At 49.3% G+C, this 20,797-nt stretch overlaps 2 protein-coding genes across 23 annotated transcripts in view; one reads left to right on the top strand and one right to left on the bottom strand.

Annotated features, from left to right (window-relative positions):
* Positions 1–52: 52 nt before the first annotated feature.
* The window catches only part of LOC128268085 (J domain-containing protein), a 22,528-nt gene continuing 1,783 nt past the window's right edge, over positions 53–20,797 (bottom strand). Inside the window, exons 1-4 of one of the 2 annotated variants that reach the window (XM_053005111.1) lie at positions 6,175–6,382; positions 5,487–5,836; positions 3,868–3,969; positions 53–3,586 (exon numbers count right to left, since the gene is read on the bottom strand). In XM_053005111.1, coding sequence (XP_052861071.1) covers positions 3,236–3,586; positions 3,868–3,969; positions 5,487–5,576 — 543 coding nt within the window. In that variant the 5' untranslated portion in view covers positions 5,577–5,836; positions 6,175–6,382 and the 3' untranslated portion in view covers positions 53–3,235. Of the gene's footprint in view, positions 3,587–3,867; positions 3,970–5,486; positions 5,837–6,174; positions 6,383–20,797 lie in introns of those variants that run through there. The other variant, XM_053005103.1, reaches the window with a different exon arrangement.
* Positions 14,781–20,797, top strand: part of LOC128267946 (tropomodulin-1) — a 23,649-nt gene continuing 17,632 nt past the window's right edge. For 11 of the 21 annotated variants that reach the window (XM_053005092.1, XM_053005083.1, XM_053004955.1 and 8 more), the window contains exons 1-2: positions 14,781–14,993; positions 16,829–17,082. In XM_053005092.1, the coding sequence (XP_052861052.1) occupies positions 17,005–17,082 (78 nt within the window). In that variant the 5' untranslated portion in view covers positions 14,781–14,993; positions 16,829–17,004. Of the gene's footprint in view, positions 14,998–15,030; positions 15,208–15,434; positions 15,674–15,694; positions 15,790–16,016; positions 16,140–16,828; positions 17,083–20,797 lie in introns of those variants that run through there. The other 10 variants (XM_053004947.1, XM_053004964.1, XM_053005019.1 and 7 more) reach the window with 10 other exon arrangements.

Raw genomic sequence — 20,797 nt, 5'->3', positions numbered from 1 at the left:
CGATGGTAAGCTGCTGGAAGCAATAAAAGCCTAGACCAATGCTTTTCGCTATAGAGTTGCAAAATGTTACTTTATTCAGTGTGTAAAAGGGGTAAAGTTGGGCATCAACCACTGCCATCGGTAGGTGGTAGCGCTCCACTAACGGTTGTTACTTTTTGTAGAAAAGTTTAACGCTGCGCAGGGATCATGCGCACGCTAAGCAAACGGCTGGAAGTGAAGAGCACACTTTGTCATACATTGATCGCTTTTGTTTTATAATATTTTGCTTGTTTAATACGTTTTAAACTAATTAGTGTTCAAATGTTTCGCCTTCGGGCGTGCATCATCTTGTGTATTTCTGTATGTATGGGAGTGTATGTTTGTTTTGTTTGTGTGTATATCATCTGTATTTTGTGTACTGTAGTGTTTATCTTCCTTCATGCATTCAAATGGTTGTTTGTCGGTAGTAACAGCAGTTGTTACTATACTCTTGTGTATACTTGTGGGTACTGCTAAACATTGAATATGTGGTTTGCAAACCATTGAATTCCCCACAACAAACTTCAATTGGGTTCATATTGTTTTGTCTTGGCTTGCTATGGAACGTATTTAACAAGTTTCAGCTTTGTAGGGTGCCTGGCTGTGTTTTGGGGGCCCGTATGTCAATCTAAGAAAGATTGGGTTTTCCTTCTACCGTTTGCATTCGAATCTATCATGCCGTCGAACTGTTGAACGTAGAGTCCGTTTAATTTTTAACCAACGTTTGCTAATATCTTCCCGGAAGATAGGGACACAGGATAGGAACAACAACGTAAAATCACATTTGGGATCATCCCCTTATAGGGGCTGCGTATTTTCAGCTTTGGTCCTTTGACCTGATTGCAACCCGATCTGCACCGGCATAGCTTGAACGTTCAATTCACGATTTGCTGCCGAATAACGGGTTTATCTTTTGGGTTCTACAGTTTGATATTGTTTTTCCAACCTTCTTGGCACCTGTTTAATTAATGGTAATGAATAGCAATATTATTAAGATTAGTGTCTTTTTTTAGAGCTTCCAACAACAAGATAATTAACAGCAGGTCATCGCAGGTAACAAATTCTGGTCATCGCATGTGCTGCTATCTCACGTCACATTTATGTGTTTATAAATCTCCTTAACTTCTGATACGACATATAACGTAGAACGACAATAGACGCATAATCTGGGTTCCTGCACCACAGGGACATTTTTTTGTGCTACATTCTATGCAGAGCAACTCCTGAAACAGTGCCAGTATCTGATCTCCGCCCGGAAGGTTTTTTTTTTCTTCAATAGTGTGAATTTAGTTGACCTCACCGGAAGCAATTGTCGAACGGAAGGAAGTGCGTGTGGGTTTGTGTTTAAGGATGTTCCACGTTAAGAGCTAATCTAAACACACGTGTTTATGTAAATAGTTGGAAAAATAAACCCAAACACATTCAGTCTCGAGAGCCAGGTTTCTTCAGGTTCCGTAAAGTTTCAGTTTGTTTCATATTTTTGTGTTTTTGATTGCTTCCATGTTCCAGTGACATTTAAATTGCTACTTTGAGTACTGTTACTCTTCCGAAGTGAATCGTTGTGCTTCTAAGCACAGGCGTTTAGGGATGCCTTTTTGGATGTGTCTTTTTTTAGTGTAGAACGTTTGGTGAGAGGTGCTTCAATTTTTTTTTCGGGTGGTTAAAAATATCTCAAAAAGGGTTTTCTTTTCATGCAAGTTTTGTCGCAGGTTCCACCACCACCACAACACCATTGCAGGGGGAGTGTCAATGCGTGCTTCACAGGGTATCCTACATACACCGACGCACATTTGCAGCACATCCTTAGCAGATTTTCTCGATTGGACTGGCGGGACGAGAGGTGGGACGATAAGATAGAGCACAACTGGTACGGAGGTTTTACATTCACTTATTATCACCTACATAGCTTGATTTAAAATGGTACATTGTCGAAAGCGAAGCTCTCTTTCTCCTATGGGTATCACCACATATAAGTAAAAAGGTATACAGGTAGGTATATGTCGTATGCATCGCAGCAATCGCCACAGTGTGTACCGTAAAATACTATAAAATAGAGAGCATCGGTTCGATTTGCCTGGTTTCGAATGGTGTTCTATTCCACCAAGGTCGCTTGGTTGCGAGCAGCAAATCTTTGAGGTAAACACCGCAAATATGTTCTATGCGCTTTTAAACCCGGTTCTTATGGAAATCATTACTCTTGTCGTGTTTCGACGTCTTACATCATTGCATTTGCTAAATTTAAATGATTCTCGGCGGTCACTTTTGCCGATCCTTCCGAACAGCTGTTCCGCGGAAGTTGAATGTTTAGTTTGGTTCGTCACGGCACACACATACCACCATATATTCGCAACCATTGTCGTCATCGTTTGTTAAGTTACAACCCTGTACGCGGTTGGTTAACTTCTCTGCTTTTCGCAAAATTACCATCATCCACTTAGCATAAGTAAAATGTACAATGTCAATCGATTACGGCATTCTGAGTGAGAGCAGGGAAGACTGAGAGCGCGAGAGATTTTGCGATCATGATGGGGGAGAATTTTGGGTTTGTTTTTCTCTCTATCTCATTTGAGAAAGAACGAGTCTTCGCCAATGTGTGTGGCCTACTGCAATGTTCGGTTAAATTGCCAATGGCGGCTGGAATGTTTCATGTCATGCGACATACACTCGTAGGTAAATTATACGTTCGGTGCACTCTTTCAGCGTGGCGTGTACTGTCACTGTTTTGTAACCATCTTCGTTCGATCATAAATCCCTGCAGTGGATTGTGGCGTTTTTGGGATTGGGATGAATCATTTGTTATGGGTTCTTTTAATATATGTATGCTATGTGTTGCCTATCGGCCCAGCTAACGAATTTCTGCTAACACTGTGGAATGTTCGTAAATCGTTACCAAAGAGAAAGAAAATTATGACAAAAGAAAAAAAAATAACAATGATAACAATGATGATAAAACAGTGACTTAATACTAAACAAACCTAACTACAACAAAAGATAACAAAATGTGCCATCCAAGCACTGTCTCTGAATCAGATCATGGGGAAATTAACTATCGACGTGCTTTCAATCGACTAAGTTGGGGCGAATGTAACGAGGTGGTTGTTGCTCTTAAATTCCCATCGCTTACTATGTCGTGTTTCGTACAGCCGGGCCGGGTTCAACGATAGACGGGACATAGGAGTGAAACGGCATGCGTATCATGCGTTACTGCAGATCCACTTTATATCTCATAGTTGCGGAACTTGTTGACAACTTCGCTCGAGTTTTCCGAGCCCCATTCACCCTTCCGGCTGCCGTAGTAGAGGGCTGCTCCTCCTTCCGAGGCGCGCCGGTGGGCCGGGTTGGGCTGAGCGGCACTAAGCCCGGAACCGGAGCCAGCAGCAGCGGGGCCGGAAGCACCGGCACCGTCCGGTAGCATTCGATCTTTGGTCTTCGGGATAGCCCAGTGCATGCTCTGCTGGACGTGCTCTTTCATTCCGAGCCAGTTTTTGTAGCTGATCTGGATGCCACTGTTGCGCCACTTGTCGTAGCTGGCCCGCTTCTCCGGATCGCACAGAGTTTCCTTCGCTTCCTGTAAAAAAATGAGGATAAACGAAGGATTACTTATCACATACGACACGGCAAAGTGTATTCTATAACCGCGACCGCGATGAAAATTGGAATCACCGCCGCCGTTAGGTAGTAATTGAACGAAGCTGTCGTGCCGAATCTCCGGTTCCGGTGTGAGAACGACGGAAGCGAAATTAGTGCAGACAAGAAATTAAAATGTGGGAGTAAAAATAGAAGGTACATTCTATCCGTCATCGTCAATTCGTCGTTTGGAGGTGTGTTGTCCCCACAGCGTTCGCTTACTTTCAACTGCTGAAACTTTGCCTCCGACTCCTTGTCGCCAGCGTTTTTATCCGGGTGGTACTGCAGGGCCAATATTTTAAATTCCGCTTGAATCTGGTCAACCTTTGGATATTGGAAGCACAGAACATATTAACTTATGGTAGTGGAGATAGAGATAAAGCACTACAGCGGGCACTCTGCTTCTGCATATTGCCCTGTGTAACCTAACACACCCTTCTCACCCAGCCCTCGCCCGCTACACTTGGTAGCAGTAGTACAGAATGAGGTGGATGCGACAGGTGCTCAACACAACGGGGATCACTGGAGAGTGGGAATAGTGGGAATGCGGAAGATGGAAATGCGGCACCCGCATTCACATCGCTTCTTGGAGTCCTGCGCCCATAGCAATAATGCACTGCACCTAAATGCAAGCACACGCTGCTATCATCTGACCCAACTCATCCGCACAAGGACACTCACATTTAATGGTACGGTGCGCAGCCGTGGGGTAGGCGAGAGGTGAAACAGATGAAGAGTGTGGTTCTCATTGTCGGTGACCTACTTCGACCGTGCGCTGTTTATTTACTTGCCGCGCGGCTACGGTGAATGGGGGTCATCATATCTCATGTTTATTTACGGCAGGATATACCCATGATCCTCGTACTGCACTGATGAGCCAAAACCGTGTACACACGGTACACGGTACACACAGCAAAGGTCATACTGTCATTACCTCGCCCCACGCACCCTCTCCCTCATCTTCCTATCATCTCACACTCACACTGCACAAGGAGTGTGGACTCGCATGATATACACAAGGACTGGAAACACCACTCTTTCCGGTGCAGCCGGACCAAAAATGGGTTAGCTATTTACTGTCCAAACTACCAAAAACGACTACCAGAGAGTGCAATTAGATGACCGACCGCGCGCCTGGATGACAGCGGTCCAGATACGGCTGCTGCAAATCCATGCTTTGAGTCTTTACTTTTCTACTTTTAGCTGCACAAAAAAAGTGTGTAGCACCGCACCGATTCCATGCAGATTACGGAGCAAGTGCCATGCCATGTGTACACTTTTCACATGCTTACTGCAAGCTGATTCAACGAACCGAACCGTTGGATCGAAACTGCGAAAGGTTTACATTTTTCATCCAAATTCTACGCTTCCAACGGATTGGCAGTGCGGATTTACACCAGCTGATGGAGGATGGTGAAACCTGTCCCCATTAGTTGCGGTACCATGGGTACCATTAACCAGTGCGCTGAGAGGGAAAGAGAGAGAGAGAGAGGGGGTGAAGAGAGAAGGAGAGACAGAGTGCAAAACCGACACACACACACACACATTAGTGCACGATCGATAACCAAGATTTGGTTTACGATTCTGAGACTTGGTTTGGCCCGGATCTTAACCTCCTTTGATAGAACCTTGGGAGTGGGGAAACCTTCGCGCTGTGTCGGCGGGTCGCGGACGGTCACCGTTCACAGACCAAGGGCAAGGATAGTAGCGGGGGGGCGAGGATCGATCGGAATGGTAGTGGAGAGCGAGAGGCGGGGGCGGAAGACAGAGCGCGAGAGAGAGCGCGAAAGATAGAGAGAGAGAGAGAGAGAGAGAGAGAGAGAGAGAGATCGATTGCTAACCGTTGAGGTTTCATTGCAGTTCAGCAGCCCATAGAGGTCCTCCTTCGAGTCGCGCTTGTAGGAAAGGATTTCTTCAACACCACTTGACATAATGCTGATACTGCTGATGCCTGCTGATGGCTAGCTGGCTGCTGGGGGTATGCTAATGTAGTACGCGCCCTTGCCGTTTTGCACAGTAAGTTGCTTGTGCCACCTTTCTCGGACACCGATCCGGGAACAGTTTGATTGCGGGTGTGTGTACTCCTCGCTGCGTTCGCACGTACGTGGCTGTGGGCTCTTCTAGTGGGCTGAAGCTGCCTTCGTGCCTGGCGCAAAAAATCCTTCGCTGGTTGGGAACCGCACCGCTCTAACTGTGTAAAACGATAGTAAAAGAAAAAAAATACATTTCAATTGTAGCTTAATATGGAGGGGGGGACAACAAATGGAGAATTGGTTCAAACACATTCGCAGCAACACTGCACGCAAAGCAATTTCCCAGTTTGCTAGAGGCCTCCGTGCACTTGAAAACAGAAGCGAACAAATCTTGTGGCAAGCGACAACAAATTCGAGCACTTTCGACAACTCGATCAATCGTTCCTACCGCGTGCCAATTGACAGCTCACATGCAACACGGCCAAAATAAAGCCCCGATTTGTAGAAACTGACAACCGCCGCCGCCGCCACCGCCTGTTTATCGCCCTTACCGTACCCGAGCGTGCGTGGGCACTGTGTCCTCCGGTGTCCGGTGAAATGGTCCTTTCACTAGTGCACACAGTGCGTGTGGTGCACACTGACACTAATCACGTAATTTACAACACGTTTCGGTATGCCCCACAGGTGCCTCGACACACTGCCCAGGAAAAAGCAGCAGGTGGAAATGATGCAACGTGCCAGAGAGCCAGACCCGGATAGCGCGGCGATACCGAGAGCAGTTGGCAAACGACTAACCGACCTGCCGAACCCAACCGACCACCAGAGACCGACTGCGACTGCGGTGGCGCTGAGGTAACGCTTCAGTCGCCGAGCTTCGGAGGCCGCGTGCTCCGAAGCTCGGCGGGAGTGTGGAGTTGAAGCGAAAGCCAAAAAAGTAACATCGGGTTCACCGGTTAATGGTTACGAAAGAGGTGTGGCAGAGCACGGGCTGGAGGCTGGAACAAAAGCAGCAGCGGCAGCAAGAACAGAGCGAAAAGGCAACAGAAAACAAAGCTAGGAAAAGAAGTAGAACACAACACTCCAACGTGTGAGATCACGAGCTAAGCGCTAAGCGAGCACGATGAGAGCACGAATATAGTCTCACGGACCAGCGAAAAGCCCCCGGACTCCGCTGGCCTCCGTTAGCCTTTGACACCGGAGCGTGCGATACCGGTGGGCGGGTGGGTGGCCGCCCGAACACGTGTGTCCGTGTGTGTGTGTGTGTGTGGGTGATTTAAAGTTCTCCCCGCGTTCACTGTGAGGATATTGCGGGCTTTTCCGGAAATAGAGATAGCCAGATACGCCCCTCCTCCCGGGGAGTTAGCAGTGGGGCCGCTCCTCCCTGGAAGTGGGCGTCCGAAAATGTGTGAAATGTGGGAATTGATTTACCCATCGTGGAGAACCTGATCAATTAATATGAAATTTTTGACACTTTATTTCCATTTGTTGATTTCCAGTGTTATGAACCGCCTGAGGTCGCCTGCGGGATCATGGGTAATGGGCTTTTGGGTATAATAAAATTGTCTTTTGTACGATAATAAAAATTCGATGTCCATATTCTCATTTCTAACATTCGCATCTATCTGTCAATTCATGTGCAGTGATTGAATTTTTAGTTTTGGAAGGTTTAAAAGTAAAGGAAACTTAAGGACGAATGTTGAAAGTACATGAGGACCCTTCGCCTTTAATTAGTACAGTAGGTAAAGACGGGTTGCTGAATTCAAACGTTTAAGCCTTGAAGACAATCCACGCCAAGGATGTCCATTAACAACAGTAACACCCGAATTCGGAGAAAAATACAGAATATCGGTTTGCAGAAAAAAACCCAATTTCATCTGCAGGAGTATTTTGACACAGTATTTTGGCCGTTTCACAAGAGTATTTTGACAACGGCCAAAAGCCATGAATTAAAGTTCGAATGGGTGGAGCATTCACAGTATCCGACCAGATTTGGCCCCTAGCGACGTCCATCTGTTTCCAGAGCAAACAAAAAAAATCATGCGTTGAAAGCGCTTTGCATCAAATGATGAGGTCACAACAGCGCTGTGGAAGCGTATTTTGCAACCCTTTCCAATTCAGTAATTCAAGAATCAGGGAATTCATCGGTACAAAAATTTTCTTTTTCCTATTTTCTAAATATAAAAAAGATGTGCAAGGATTGAGGGATTCTTTTCTACAGTCTATTACAGGTACGCCAATTTTAAAGACTAGACTAGTAGACTTATTCAAAGTATATATGTATTCAACGTGTGGCCATCGGCAGCAACACAGTTTTGCCATCTATCTTGCCATTTGTGGAGGCCACGTCAAAAGGAGTTGTGCGTCTTTTGAATGTTACAATTCTTCAAGCCATTCTTCCACATTTTCATAAGAATTGAAGTGCTGCTCGCTAAGGGCGTGTCCCAGCGATGTTGAAAGATGATGAGCCACCAGAAGCAAGGTCTGGTGAGCAGGTGACATTTAACAGAATTTTCCAACCAAATGATTCAATTATTTCCCTATGGCTAGCTTTTCCAGTACCTGATGGAGCGTTCGCATGCAACAAAGTCAACGGTGCCTTCTGTCGAACGGTAGCTGTTGTTTTTCATCCAAAACTTCCTTCAAATGGGTCGGTTGGTGTTGCCGTAGCATTGCGTATCAACCGTTTCATCTGGTTCGAGTCGCTCGAAAGTGCAACCCCAAAATGCACCAAACGTAGGGTATTCTCAACAGGAATCCAACTTTCACTGCCATCGCCGATGGCGGAGCTTTTTGTGCCTTGGAGGGGTCTTTCGGTTTTCCGATTTGCTGGACCTGCCGCCCATTGATTGGCTATTTGAGCTTCCCCTTGATTGGCATTCCACGCACAAAGGTGGACGGCATTTGCATGTTTGCTGTTTTTTATACATCTTCGAACCCTGCACACGTGTAAGTACCGATTTCCTGGAACATCTATAAACTACGGACTATATAAATATTCAAAAATTCGTTTGAATTTTATAAACTTTTGCTTTACTGTTGCATTGAATATAACATAATCGAACATAATCGATCATAACATTGCTGAAGAGATGGTAAAACCACTCACAAAGTTGAGATTAGATTTGGGGAAGTTCTCCCAAAACCTTTTAAACGGTTCTATTTACTCTTAACAGAGGAAGAGCCGTGTGCTCGTAGCGCTCGGGGAGGAATCTGGATGCATATTCTTAGTTGGCTTCCGCTTCCGAAACTTTTCAGGCTATGCTTAATCGAAATAATCGCACAAGTCACGCACACACTCACGCGCGCGCGCGCCAACGTGTTGAAGTATTTGGTGGTAAGTCGTCGAGTGTATCCTTTTTGGGAACCGAGTGCATCCTGTATCCGGCGCGGCGGTGGTGGTGCACACACCGTTTGTCCGCTTCCAGCTTCCACAGGTATGTACATCCTTCCACCACCCCCATCCACACACACACACACACACAAATACACAACTCATCTCTCTCGCATGATGAGTGTGTTTTGTTTCCTAACACGCGCCTTCCGAGCCATCATCATACACCTGGCTGCTGCTGCTGCTGCTGCTCATTATCAACGGCTCATCCTTTTGGATGAGCGATCCTTTTCATTCCACTCCAAGGAATTAAAAATAACTCTTCTCCGCTGTTCATTCGTACACTCTCTTTCTCTCTCTCTCTCTCTCTCTCTCTCTTGCTGTCATGTGAAGAACGTTCAAAGACAAAGTGTTCCTGGCGATATTCAGCAGCAAACCCCCTTCAGGGGCCGCCTAGCTAACCGAGCGCCATACAAGGTTCGCCAGGTTGTTGCTACCTGTGTGCGGGTGTGTTGGTTTGTGTGCTACACCTCCCCTTGCTGCCCGCTACTGTATTAATAAGCTTTGGCCTTCCACCAGCTCGCTGGTCGAAACAAAAGAGAAGGATTCTTCTACTAGCTTCGACCGAGAGTGGCAACCGCTGTGTGGTTGCCATTTTGGATGGTCGTGCACTACGGCGCCAGGACCCGGACACACTTCCCTTCCCGGACCCACTCCACCACACACAACACACACACAGACACACTTTGCTGCTAATTTTTGTGTAGCCTGCCAAGCCCACGCTAGGAGGCGTAATAATGGCTCCTTGTTGTTCGACCCCATCCTCCATCCATTACCCAGCCTCATTAACATCCAAGACCCATGACCGGCACCCACCACCACCACCATCACTTCCAATTAATCCATCCGTCGCGCCCATCCCCAGGGATGACAGCGAGCTCGAGTCTCTGTGGAGCTTGAAACCGACCGCGGGGGTTTGTAGCGCGTGTTGCGCGATGTGAGCGGCTCCTGTGATGACCCGACACCGACCATTTTTGTGTTTGACATTAGCGTATAATACTTCATTCAAGGCTAAAATACTATGCAGCCAGAAGATGGCCTGCGAGTGCCCGCAGCAAGATGGTTCGGTCTCGTAAGCGAACGTTATTAACTGTTGCTGACAACACGCAACTCAACATCAACTACAACAACAACAACGGATGTACCGGAAGACCGGCACGGAGAAACTTCACAGCAGCAGCAGCAGCCAGGGCGGCCTACTCTGCTACGAACTAGCTTTAGCTGGGGCGATAGCTGACCTCTACAAGCAATTCTTCGAGGGAGGGATAAAGAGGGAGCACCAGAGCGCCCGAGAGAGAAATGGAGGCAAAAGTAGCAAGTATATAGGCAGTCCGTCATCCAATCACGCGCGCCGTTCCTTCCAATTGGCTTGAAGTTAAGTGTTATTGGCTTTTCTGGTCGACTGGTCGGCTGGTTGTTGTTGGGCAAAAAGTGTAGGGCCCGAGAACGGGGCAAGGTATCAAGGGCGCACATATCGCAGAAAGTGACGCTTTACTCCGAGAACGTTCGAACGGTAATGACGCAGTTGCGCTACTTTAAGCCGGCCGCCCCGGGGGGGGGGGGCTTTACCGAGAGTAACCGCCGAGGTCTGGAGGCCCATGATGTCTCACAGTCCCAGGCGTTCCAAGGCGTTCTGCTGGATCCTTGGACTAACCCTCACTGTTGGTTAGGGTAGCTGTTGCCAGGGAGTTTATCCATTGGACGGCGGTGGTGGTGACAACAACAACAACAACAGTGACCAGCAGGAGAAGGGGCGTTGAAGGACAAGCGAGCAGATGCCAGGGCGATGACAGTCGTGGACCGTCACGTTACGCGCTGGGTCAGCAGGCAACATCCTGGATCCTGGGCCATCTCGGGACATGGATTGTCCAAAATCGATCAAAAACCAGTGAGCGATTGTCACGTGCAATAAGGTATAGAGGTGACTCGTCCGTGGATTCATCCATGAGGTCGCTAGAGGTCGCTGCCTTCGATTACTCAGAGCGGAATACGTCAGTTCGTCAACCCGGACGAATCTCACTTGATTTAAAACATCAAGTTGATGCTTGATACGGTGCTCTGTCTGTTCTAGTAATAAAGAATAATAATAATTTGTGCTTAGACATAGTCAGAATTTCTGGTACAAGCATAGCGATGGTATTCACTCAAGTAGGGCACTCTCTCGGGTGTCCTACTCCTCCGGGTGAGCGGGCGCGACTCCAGGAAGTTCTACCGCATCGGCGGGAACTACTTCAGAACCGGTGGTGTCAAAAAACTTCATTCGAATGCTACACACAGGCAATGTAAATACTCGTTTCCTAGCAGTAACCACCGAGCCGAGCACACCAGCAGCACTGGCGGCCGCCCAACCACCGAGAGAATCTGCGAAAACACTTGACAGCGGCAACGAGGACGACAACGACGACGACGTTGGTTCGCTTGTTGGTCGCTTCGGTCGGAGGCGGTTCGAATCAAATTAAAAATAGTTTTATTTATCTTCCGCGTACGGCGGTGCGGTGCGGATTTCTACTTCCTTGAAGTGCAACGAGGGGCGGGATGGGGCGGAGTGGGGTGTTGTCAACGCTGGTTGAGCTAGCAGGGCAGCAGGAGGAGCGCCTCTGGCTGGCTCTGGCAAGAAGAAACCCGACCCACGGAGGTCAGTCAACGACGATGAAGAGCCCTGGTTTTGGGCAAAAAGAGAGTTTAGAGTTCCAGTAGTGGTATAAACCGCGCTGGTTCAACTAGCGATACTTGGATGGACACGCAGGATGGAGGAGATGGTGGAGAGGGGAAAGGGGCGGGAAGGGCGTTGGTTAAAATTGGAGAACAGCGTACCGCGGAGTGTGGTGATGATGGCGGCGAGGTGGTGGTGATGGGTAGTGTAGTGCAATATTGGAGAAACGGCCGTTTTGCTCGACTACTTGATGCAGGCAAATCTGGCGATGTTGCCAAAAAGATCCCACACCGACGTAGGGGCGATTCGACTAAACAGCGATTCGACTGTTTAGCATCTCTTCCTTTTAGATCTGCACTCACGATTCGTTGATAGGTTTCTACTAGCGTAACGAATAGGTAACGAACCGTTGCTCTTCCTCTGTGGTCTGTGGATGCATTTCTGGCATGGAGCTGGGAAGTTAGTGACCCTGCCGGTTGGTATTGACGCGAAAGTCTCGAATCGTTGACGCGAAAGGCATGAAATAAACAAAATGCAACAGCAAATGACATTTCCTGCAGGATAGCGTCTCGACTGGTCAATACTTCACCCTACAATAGGATAACTACGCCAATCCTCAAACCAACAGATACTGAGATATTGAGGATTTAGACCGTCAATCACAGAGCCCAAACCCAGACCAGCCACGCTGAGAGCTCGTGAGCAGATTCGAGTAGCTGAGAAGACCCCCGCGTACTGTAACAGAATTAGCGCAATTCATTAAACCAGTCTGAGCAACGTAGCAATGTGTATAAAGACAGCACGCCCCGTCGGCTATATTGTCTGCGTGCAATGGCATGTAACAAGGGAAAGGATACTTTGTTTCACATTAGAGGAATTTTCAGCGCTCTAAGTCGTCATAAGCTAAAAGTCTAATTTTGTCAATCCTACAAAACCTGCCTCACCTAAATGTTTTAGGCAATTGTGTGTAACTCCTCGTAAGTATCTGTAATTTGTACCCCATCTTGTGCACCACAAATCTGTGGCCTTCCGTAGCTTTACTTAGGGACTACAATACAGGGTGATGCTGCATGTGTAAAACCGCTGCGGTTCCACGTACACTCACCCTTCCCGGGCTTCCCGAAACCTCCAATCGGAATGTTAATACGCTAGCTAGAAAATTTTGCAAACCTAGACGTGACAGTAGTAAGTGACACCATGAAGCCCCCACCATCAGAGCAACACCACAAGAACAAGATACAGAGATCTGAGACCATTCCGCTGCAGTATTAGCAGCAGCAGCAGCAGTATCAGTATCAATAGCATAAGTGAGCATGAGCAACACACACACACACACACATACTAAGGAAGATAGGCTAGGATGTAGCAAATATATAGGGGCACCGTAATGGTGCTGCATATCGCGTCCGCGTCCAAGTCTTCAGCTTCAATTTTCGCCGAAGAACCGCAATCAGTCAATGAAGCTTAGAGAAGCGATCATTGTTCATTGTACGGAATGTTCTTTCATTCCGTCGCATCTCTACACTCAACTTCGTCGCGGGCTGAGTCGAAAGTCGAACGTTTTACGTTGGCTAGTTTTCATATAGTCGTGTCCTCCGTGTCCTTGTCCGTAACTTCATCGGCCTGTCATCGTTTGTCTCGGGCGTCTGTATGTCCTTTGTGATGCGCTCTGTAACAATCCGGCATTTTCTAACAAGCGGAACCCCAAGCTACTCATATCTTAGGAGCAAACCTTACGAGAGCAAGTTATAGAGGGAATGGGGCAAATGGGTATTCCACATTTGCGCCACGCTCGGCAGCATTCGACGACAACGACAACGGGACGGAGAGGTTTTTGGTTCGCTTTCTATTCAGACACCGGACCCCGGAGAGGAACCGTGAGATTTCATACAAATTACGCCGACTCTACCACCGTACAGTCCGTGGGCCGTTGTTATTGTTACTGTTTTACCTTTTCTCCCACCCCCTCCCCCATGGCATCCCCTCCACGACCCACCCCGCCCCGGCCATGCCTTACGGAAACAGTTTTCCCAAACACGCCGGCCCCTGTCTGTCGAAGAACGTCATAAAGAAAATAAAATAGCGAATCACGGGAAATGCGCGTACACACACACCCGCACGTATAGCAGCCGCCCCAGGGGTGGATCGATACGTTACCGTGGCTCAAAAGGACGCACCATTTTGCGGCGCGCAAGATAATGCCGGTCGTCTTGAACCTTAACAACGGTTTAGCGAAGGAGATTCTCGAAGGTAGTGCCTGCCGCTAACAGCAGCTCTATTCAGCTATTTTGCTCACAACCCCCCAGTGTCAAGACTGGATCGCAGACTGGAGTGTTACGGCATGCGTAGCGTGTATGCGTATCGCCAAGCTCCACTGGACCTGGTTACGTCATGAGACTGGCAGACGTTGGCAGGCAAATTGCTTGGCAAGAGGGGTCATCCATCAAGTGTTTTAAAGTACCGAACAAGTTGGCTTTTAAAACGCCAGAACTTCAGGCTGGAAATTGTAGACATTTAGTAAACAAAAACTTTGACATTTACGAAGTGGGACGGTGGACCCAGAGAATTGCTGATTGCTGAGTGCGGTTCTTCGGTGAAATTGAAGTAGAAGTTTGTTGGACAGCCGGATGTTGTAGAGCCGGATCTAGTAGCCACTTTTGGGGCCCTTCCTTTGCCTAAGATTAGTATCTGTTGCTCACTGTAACGTTGTGTACTTTGCGGATGGGCCCCACGTCACACGCCGGTCAAGGGAAACCGAACCCAGCTGATCTGCGTGTTACCAACGACTACTACCCTACGGAACGGAGAGGTGGGCAAGTTCAACCCTGAGGGAGAGGTACTTTTCGAGCAACCCACCGTACGCAAGGCGACGGTCCGGAAGACCGGCGCACTACCATCCCGGGATGGCCTGGGCCCCGGGCGGCCAATGCGCCAGATCTGTCTCTCTGTCTGTCTGTCTGTCTGTCTCTCTGTCTGTCTGTCTGGTGTGTGTGTGCGTGTGCGTGTTCAAGGCGCGTGCGCGCACTTCGCTCGACGCGCGCGGCTCTGCAAGATTGCGCCGAGCGAATGAGCGCCGGCAAAAATCTCGGCCGAGAGCTGGCGCAGTTGGTATCGAGTGTTGTTGTCGCGCCGATCGTGTCGTACCACACCAGCGAACACAGCGGGGCCTGCCACAACAACTGGCACAGGAGGCAGGACACACCAGACAGGGCAGACTCGCGTACGGACACACACGCACAGCGCGCGCACCACCCAGTGTTCGGGGGCCATCGAAGCCAGCAGAACCGCAGGGCCCTGTGATCGCCGCAGCCCGAAACAGACCCCCCCCCTAGTAGGTAGTGGTGGTGGTGGTGGAGCAGGTGGTGGTGGTGTTGATGGTGGCCGCCGCAAGGACTGTGTGCGAGTGTGTGGTGGATAGCGGGTGATAACAGGCCTAGTGGTCTCTCGTTTCGGTCGTTACGTGCTGAGTCCATTCCGGCGTTTTCCGGGGAAAACCTTTCCAACCTTTTTTTTTTTGCGGACAACCCCGTACAGTGTCCTGTTGTGTAGGTCCCGGTTTTGTTTACTAGTCCGGCATGTGTCGTCCGGCGGCCACCTTATCACGTCAGAGAGAGAGAGAGAGAGATCGGGCCGGTTAGTGGCATACCCTAAAAAGGACCTAATGTCTACACACCCAGTCCACGGACTCACGGCGCTCTCTCTCTCTCTTTCTCTCTTTATCTCGATCTCTATCTCTTTCTCGATCTGTCGGTCTCATTCGTCGGTTCTTTAGCAGTGATATGATTGGACCCCAATCGGGGAGGCTAATCGGTCGGAGGCTAATCAGGTCGACCCCATTAGTTCAGTCCGAGAGAGTTCCATGTAGTCGAACCACCTAGCACCAGAAAGCAGCGATAGAGTGGGGAAAACGAGGCGCGTGCGCGAGCGCGCCCAACAAGATCGGCAAGTGGAATGATGCGCTCGCGTGTATCTGTCCCGTGCGTGAAAGGAGTGAGGTGTGTGTGTGTGTGAGTTGTAGGCGATAGCGCGAGTTGCGAATCTTCTGCCACCAAGGCGTGACAGCAGAGCGCGCGCCTGCCGCACGGGAAATGTACTTTTATAGTTATGTTTTCATCCTACGAACCAAGGTGTGTGTGTGTGTGTGCGGTGCTGTGCGTCAGCGATACGACTACGAAGACGACGTGATGACGTTTCTGGTGACGCACGGCGCCTCTACGCCAAGTGCTCGTCACATCACCAGGCGCCTCCATGAAGATGACGACGACGACGACGACGACGACGACGACGACGACGACGACGACGACGACGACGGCTGCCTCATGCCATTCTATCAACTCCCAGCGTCACCACCACCCAGTTCCATCAGAGGAAGCAAACAGGGCTCAGATCCCACCGAGCTATACTTATATTTTAAAATGGCTACCATTCTTCCCCAAGTCCAAGAGAGTAGAAGCCATCCCCAATCGGTACTCGGCCGGTGGGTGTGTGTGATTAGCGCGTGTGATTGTGCGTGTGATTGTGCGTGACCATGGTCGTGTCCCAGACCCCCACCACCCCGATCCCCGGCGGCCATGACTCTATTGTTTTGACACCCCGCAAGAAAAGGGAAAGTTTATGTAATAATGCACTCCGTCCGCGAGATGTGGCATTCTGTCCTCGAAGACTTTCCCGAGAGAGAGAGAGAGAGAGAGAGAGCGGAGGCTAGAGCGAGAGAGAGAGAGAGAGAGAGAGCAAGGACATTAGGCTGGTTGTTGGCTCTGGTGGAGCAGCAGCCTAAAAACCCGGTTGGCCGGTTCCGGCGAACACCGTCGCAGAGGAGTTCTTACATTCCGTTTTTCTTTTCATTTCCGGAGTTTTTGGCTCGGGTGAAAAGCGCGCGCGAGAGAGAGTGAGAGAGAGCAAGAGACAAGTGGACAGATAACGCAAGTGCAGGGGCTCTTCTACCAACCAAAAAACCCAACCAACTATCACCACCACCACCAACACCAACGTCCGCAGCGAACCTCACCGATCACCACCGAAAACAGCGCTCTCTCTCTCTCTCTGTTCAGTATGAGAGTGTGTAATTTATATTTATATATAAATATATATATCTATGTATATATATTTAGAATTATATGCATATATATATATGTATGTACACAAAGTACGATTATCTCCACATAGGCAGCCTACATATAGCGGAAGATAAACAAGAAACCGACGAAGAAGAAGGAGAAGAAGAACAGGAAGAAGCAACACGGAGAGAGACAGTGTGCAGTAGTGAACGTGCGCCACGTCGAAAATAGAATAGTTGAAGAGAGAGTTGAAGTTGTGAAGAGTCGACGCCGAACTTCCATAGAATGGCCGAAACGTACGAAGAGTTCGAGGAGACGCACCATGTCACCAGAAAGTCCGTTACCACCTTCAAGATCGAGGAAGTAAGTACAACGGTTCCAAACGGGACCCGGGGGGTGGGGCCTGGGGGGACGACCTGAGGGTATCGCATGGTGTTGCCCATGGTTCGTTGTGTGCTGCGTTGACTGCTCTGGCCTCTCAGAGTTTTGTTTGCCTGACCTGACGGCGGCTGCTGACCTCTAAATGGTCCCTCGGGTGTCGTCCCTGGGACTTCTGTGTCTGCAGACTGCAGCTCATTCTGGACGAGAAAGCCTTTCGGAGGATATATGTAGATGGCTACCAGCTGTGGCTATCCATATCCGTCCCCTCAAGCCGTCTTGCTCTGCGGCTGCTGTGACCAAATCCGTCACCGGTTGTGGCGTGGAGCTCTTGTGAAGTCAGCAGCATTTTTCAGATATTGGGGACTGGGTGGTTGAGCGAAAAGAAAGACATGTTCTCTCTCTCTCCTCCGATCTTTATCTGTCTGTGTTTCTGTCTCTCTCACTCTCACTCTGTTTCCTTCCCGCTCGCTCGCTCTGTCTGAGGCCCGCTACTGTAGCATCGCCGAAGCAGCGCGAACAACGCCTATGCCCTGCTGTGTTACTATTTTTAAATGTTGACTACAGCCCGATGGAGCAGGCCGGCAGGCAGGCAGGCGGGCAGGCAGGCAGCAGATTGGCAGAAGCAACCGCAGCTTCTGCCCAGCAAGCAACAGAGACTGAGATACGCAAACACGGCTCTTATAGACACACAGGGAGAGAGAGAGAACCCGATTATATACGAGCCGTGCAAGCAAACGGACCACAAAGAGTTATGAATGATATCGACCGTACACCGACCTCCACCAGCCGCTGGCTGTGTGTGTGTGTTTTAAAATGACACACTGAGCACACACGACAGACAGATACTGCGCGCCACTGCGTGCTGTGCTATTGATCCTTTATATTGAGCATCCTGACGATTTAAATTTAGCCCACCGTTTGCCAATCGCTTGGCAGTGTGATATGCCCCATCAAGTGATAGATTACTCAATACCCAGACACACACACACACACAGGGAGACATTGTGGCGTCACAGTCTGTTACGCCTCCCTTCGACGAACTCCTCAGAAACATTAACCGAGCAAGCAAGAGAAATTGTGACAAAAAGCAATACCTGTAATACGGAACTAACCCGTACTCCCTGGGTATGCACTCTGGTCACGTCAATGTCACCCGCACTCTCTCTTTCTTGGGTGCGGATCTCCAAAGATCTCCTGTACTCGTTTCTTCTGGAGAGACCCTGTAATGCCGCGGGGAGTCGTCGGATGCCAGCTGTTTGTGGCTGCTGCTCCGCGCGAAGGACAGGCACCACCACGGCGACGTTGAACGTTGTCCGTTTGGCGGACGGCCGCCAGACACCCCCCCCCCCCCTCCATTATGGCGACAGATGTTCGTGACGTGGACCGTGTCATGGCCCCGCCGTCGCGAGAGTGGCCCCACCGAAACAGTGTTAGCAATTTAAACACAAGCTGCGCAACGCAACGGGTAGTCGGCTCTGATTTAACGGGGAGCAATAGGCAGCAGACGCGGCAGAGGTTGGCAGATTGTTATGGTGAAACCATCCACTCCTAGAAATGGACACCCTCGTGTATCTTCTTCTTTGAACGGATTCATTAGCTCCGGATCCCTCCAACGTTGAATGTGACGATGCCACACCACACAGGCATTGGACGGCCCAGGGCACGTCGCGTCCCCCTTAATTCTATGGACCACGGACGTATTACAAATTGTGACATTCTGCTGAAAACTCTGCTGATCATAGTGGCGCTTTAAATCTAATATTACACCTACGTCATGAACTGAGTTAACCCTAGGAACCTTGTCAGACCTTGTGATATATATACTATAGTATATATATATATATGGGGCATTACTAACGCGAACGCGAAGGAAATCACAATGCACTTCTGAACCAACATACCAGTTGTGGACAGCCACAAACAGTTTAAGGCCGTCGACACTCGTCGTGGCTTGATGATATATTCCTAAAACATTATAAATAACTGACCCGAGGTGAGACTGTCGGCACGTAACGGAAAAGATACCGGAAACGGGATCTTTGACTACCCAGATTGGACCAAACAGGAAGAGGAAGTCATTGTTGGACTCCGAGGAGATCCTCCAAACACACCGGCCCTCCAAAACCTCGGAATCTGGCCTTTGGACCTCACAGTATATGGTCAGCGTTATGTAGCTGGGGTGCGAAGGCACCCAGTTCCAGTTCTTCTGCCTCGTCGGAACCTTATATCGATCCCCATTGCAAGTGCCCTTTCCGACCCCTAGTCGCACTAACTCGCTTATACCGCTGCTGCTTGCGGTTTGCTTGGACATAGCCAAGCAGATGCTGCCCTGGAAGACACATCCCTGAGGTGGCTGAGTGCGTTTAGTGGTGCATAACGAGTTGCGAATGCCCTGGAAACTGAATGTCGTAGCTTATTTTCCTACTTTTTCTTATCTCTGTCTTTCTCTCTTTCTCTCTCTTTCTTTCTTTGTCTCTTTCTTTCTCTGTTCCATGATGTGTTTCGCTCCCTTGCTTCTCAAATCGCGAACCTGCAGGTAAGTTACAAACAATCGAATCGGGCACCAATCAATCGAACCTCGAGCGAAACAACCCGGCCCGGTCGACTACTTTGTGCGGTTGACGTTCATCAACACATAGCCAGCAGCCAGGCTGTCGATCAAACCGACATCTATACACACATACGCACACACACACACACAGACACACAGGCACACATGATGGAAAAATTAATCAATCCGAGAAACGTGATTGAATGCTGCCTGAAGTGAAACCAGACGATAGCCACCCCATTCTAGGTGCGCTGCGGACCTGCCGGGCGCATGTTTCTACCCCATTTTACCCCATCCCAGCCTTAGGATACGTGAAGTGGGGGCGTGCGGGGGATTGTATTTTGAGTCGAGTCGAGACCACTCGTCGAGGTCAATTGCATATTGTCCGACAATTCCCACAGAATAGGCACTGGGTTATCGGTTTCTCTACCGACGCATGGTAGTTGTCGGTTTCTCTATTGGCTGTGAACTACTGAACGGGGGGACCGGTTCATATCCCCCTCCGCCATGGTGTTCCTTGGTGAAGGGTTTCCACGGAAGCCACACTGGGCTGCAGACAATAGCTGCCCGTTGCTCTATTCCACTCTTGTCTTGTGCAGTAGCCACTGCCGAGCCGGTGGAGATTATGGTGGAGAACAATAGCAACAGTGACACTTCGGGCTGCGAGCTATCGATTTCGTATCCCCTAGCGGTTGCTAATCCTCCAACGCTTGATTACTGGCCTTGGGCTGGACCGGGTCTTGGGCTCACACTAAGCCAATTATAGCCAACTCTACGAAGCATCTACGCGAGTTGGTGTTGGTTGGTAGTGAGTGCTTTCCGATGCACTCTGCAGCGGTTTGGTTATGTGTTTTAAAGTATTGCAAATCCCCTTCACAAGCCATAGACTTAAAAGTAGCAGGCGTGGCAGCTGAAAAGTAGTAGAGTATTAGTATCGAGCCTAGCGGCGATTGAGTAAGCGGTATGATAATACCTTCGCGTCCTTACGTTTTCAGCCGCCATTGAAGCAGCCCCGCGACTGTGCCGACGGACAGGTGATCTCACATACCACATGCTACTATACCACATTGTATGCTGCGCTCTGAATGCTACCGTTTTGCTTGAACTAGCTTCTAGGCAGAGCAGGGCAAAGCAAAGCAAACACCG

This window comes from Anopheles cruzii, chromosome X, assembly GCF_943734635.1.
Source record: "Anopheles cruzii chromosome X, idAnoCruzAS_RS32_06, whole genome shotgun sequence".
Lineage (NCBI taxonomy): Eukaryota > Metazoa > Arthropoda > Insecta > Diptera > Culicidae > Anopheles > Anopheles cruzii.
Note: the sequence above shows the minus strand (reverse complement) of the source record. Positions and strands in the feature narration are given on the sequence as shown.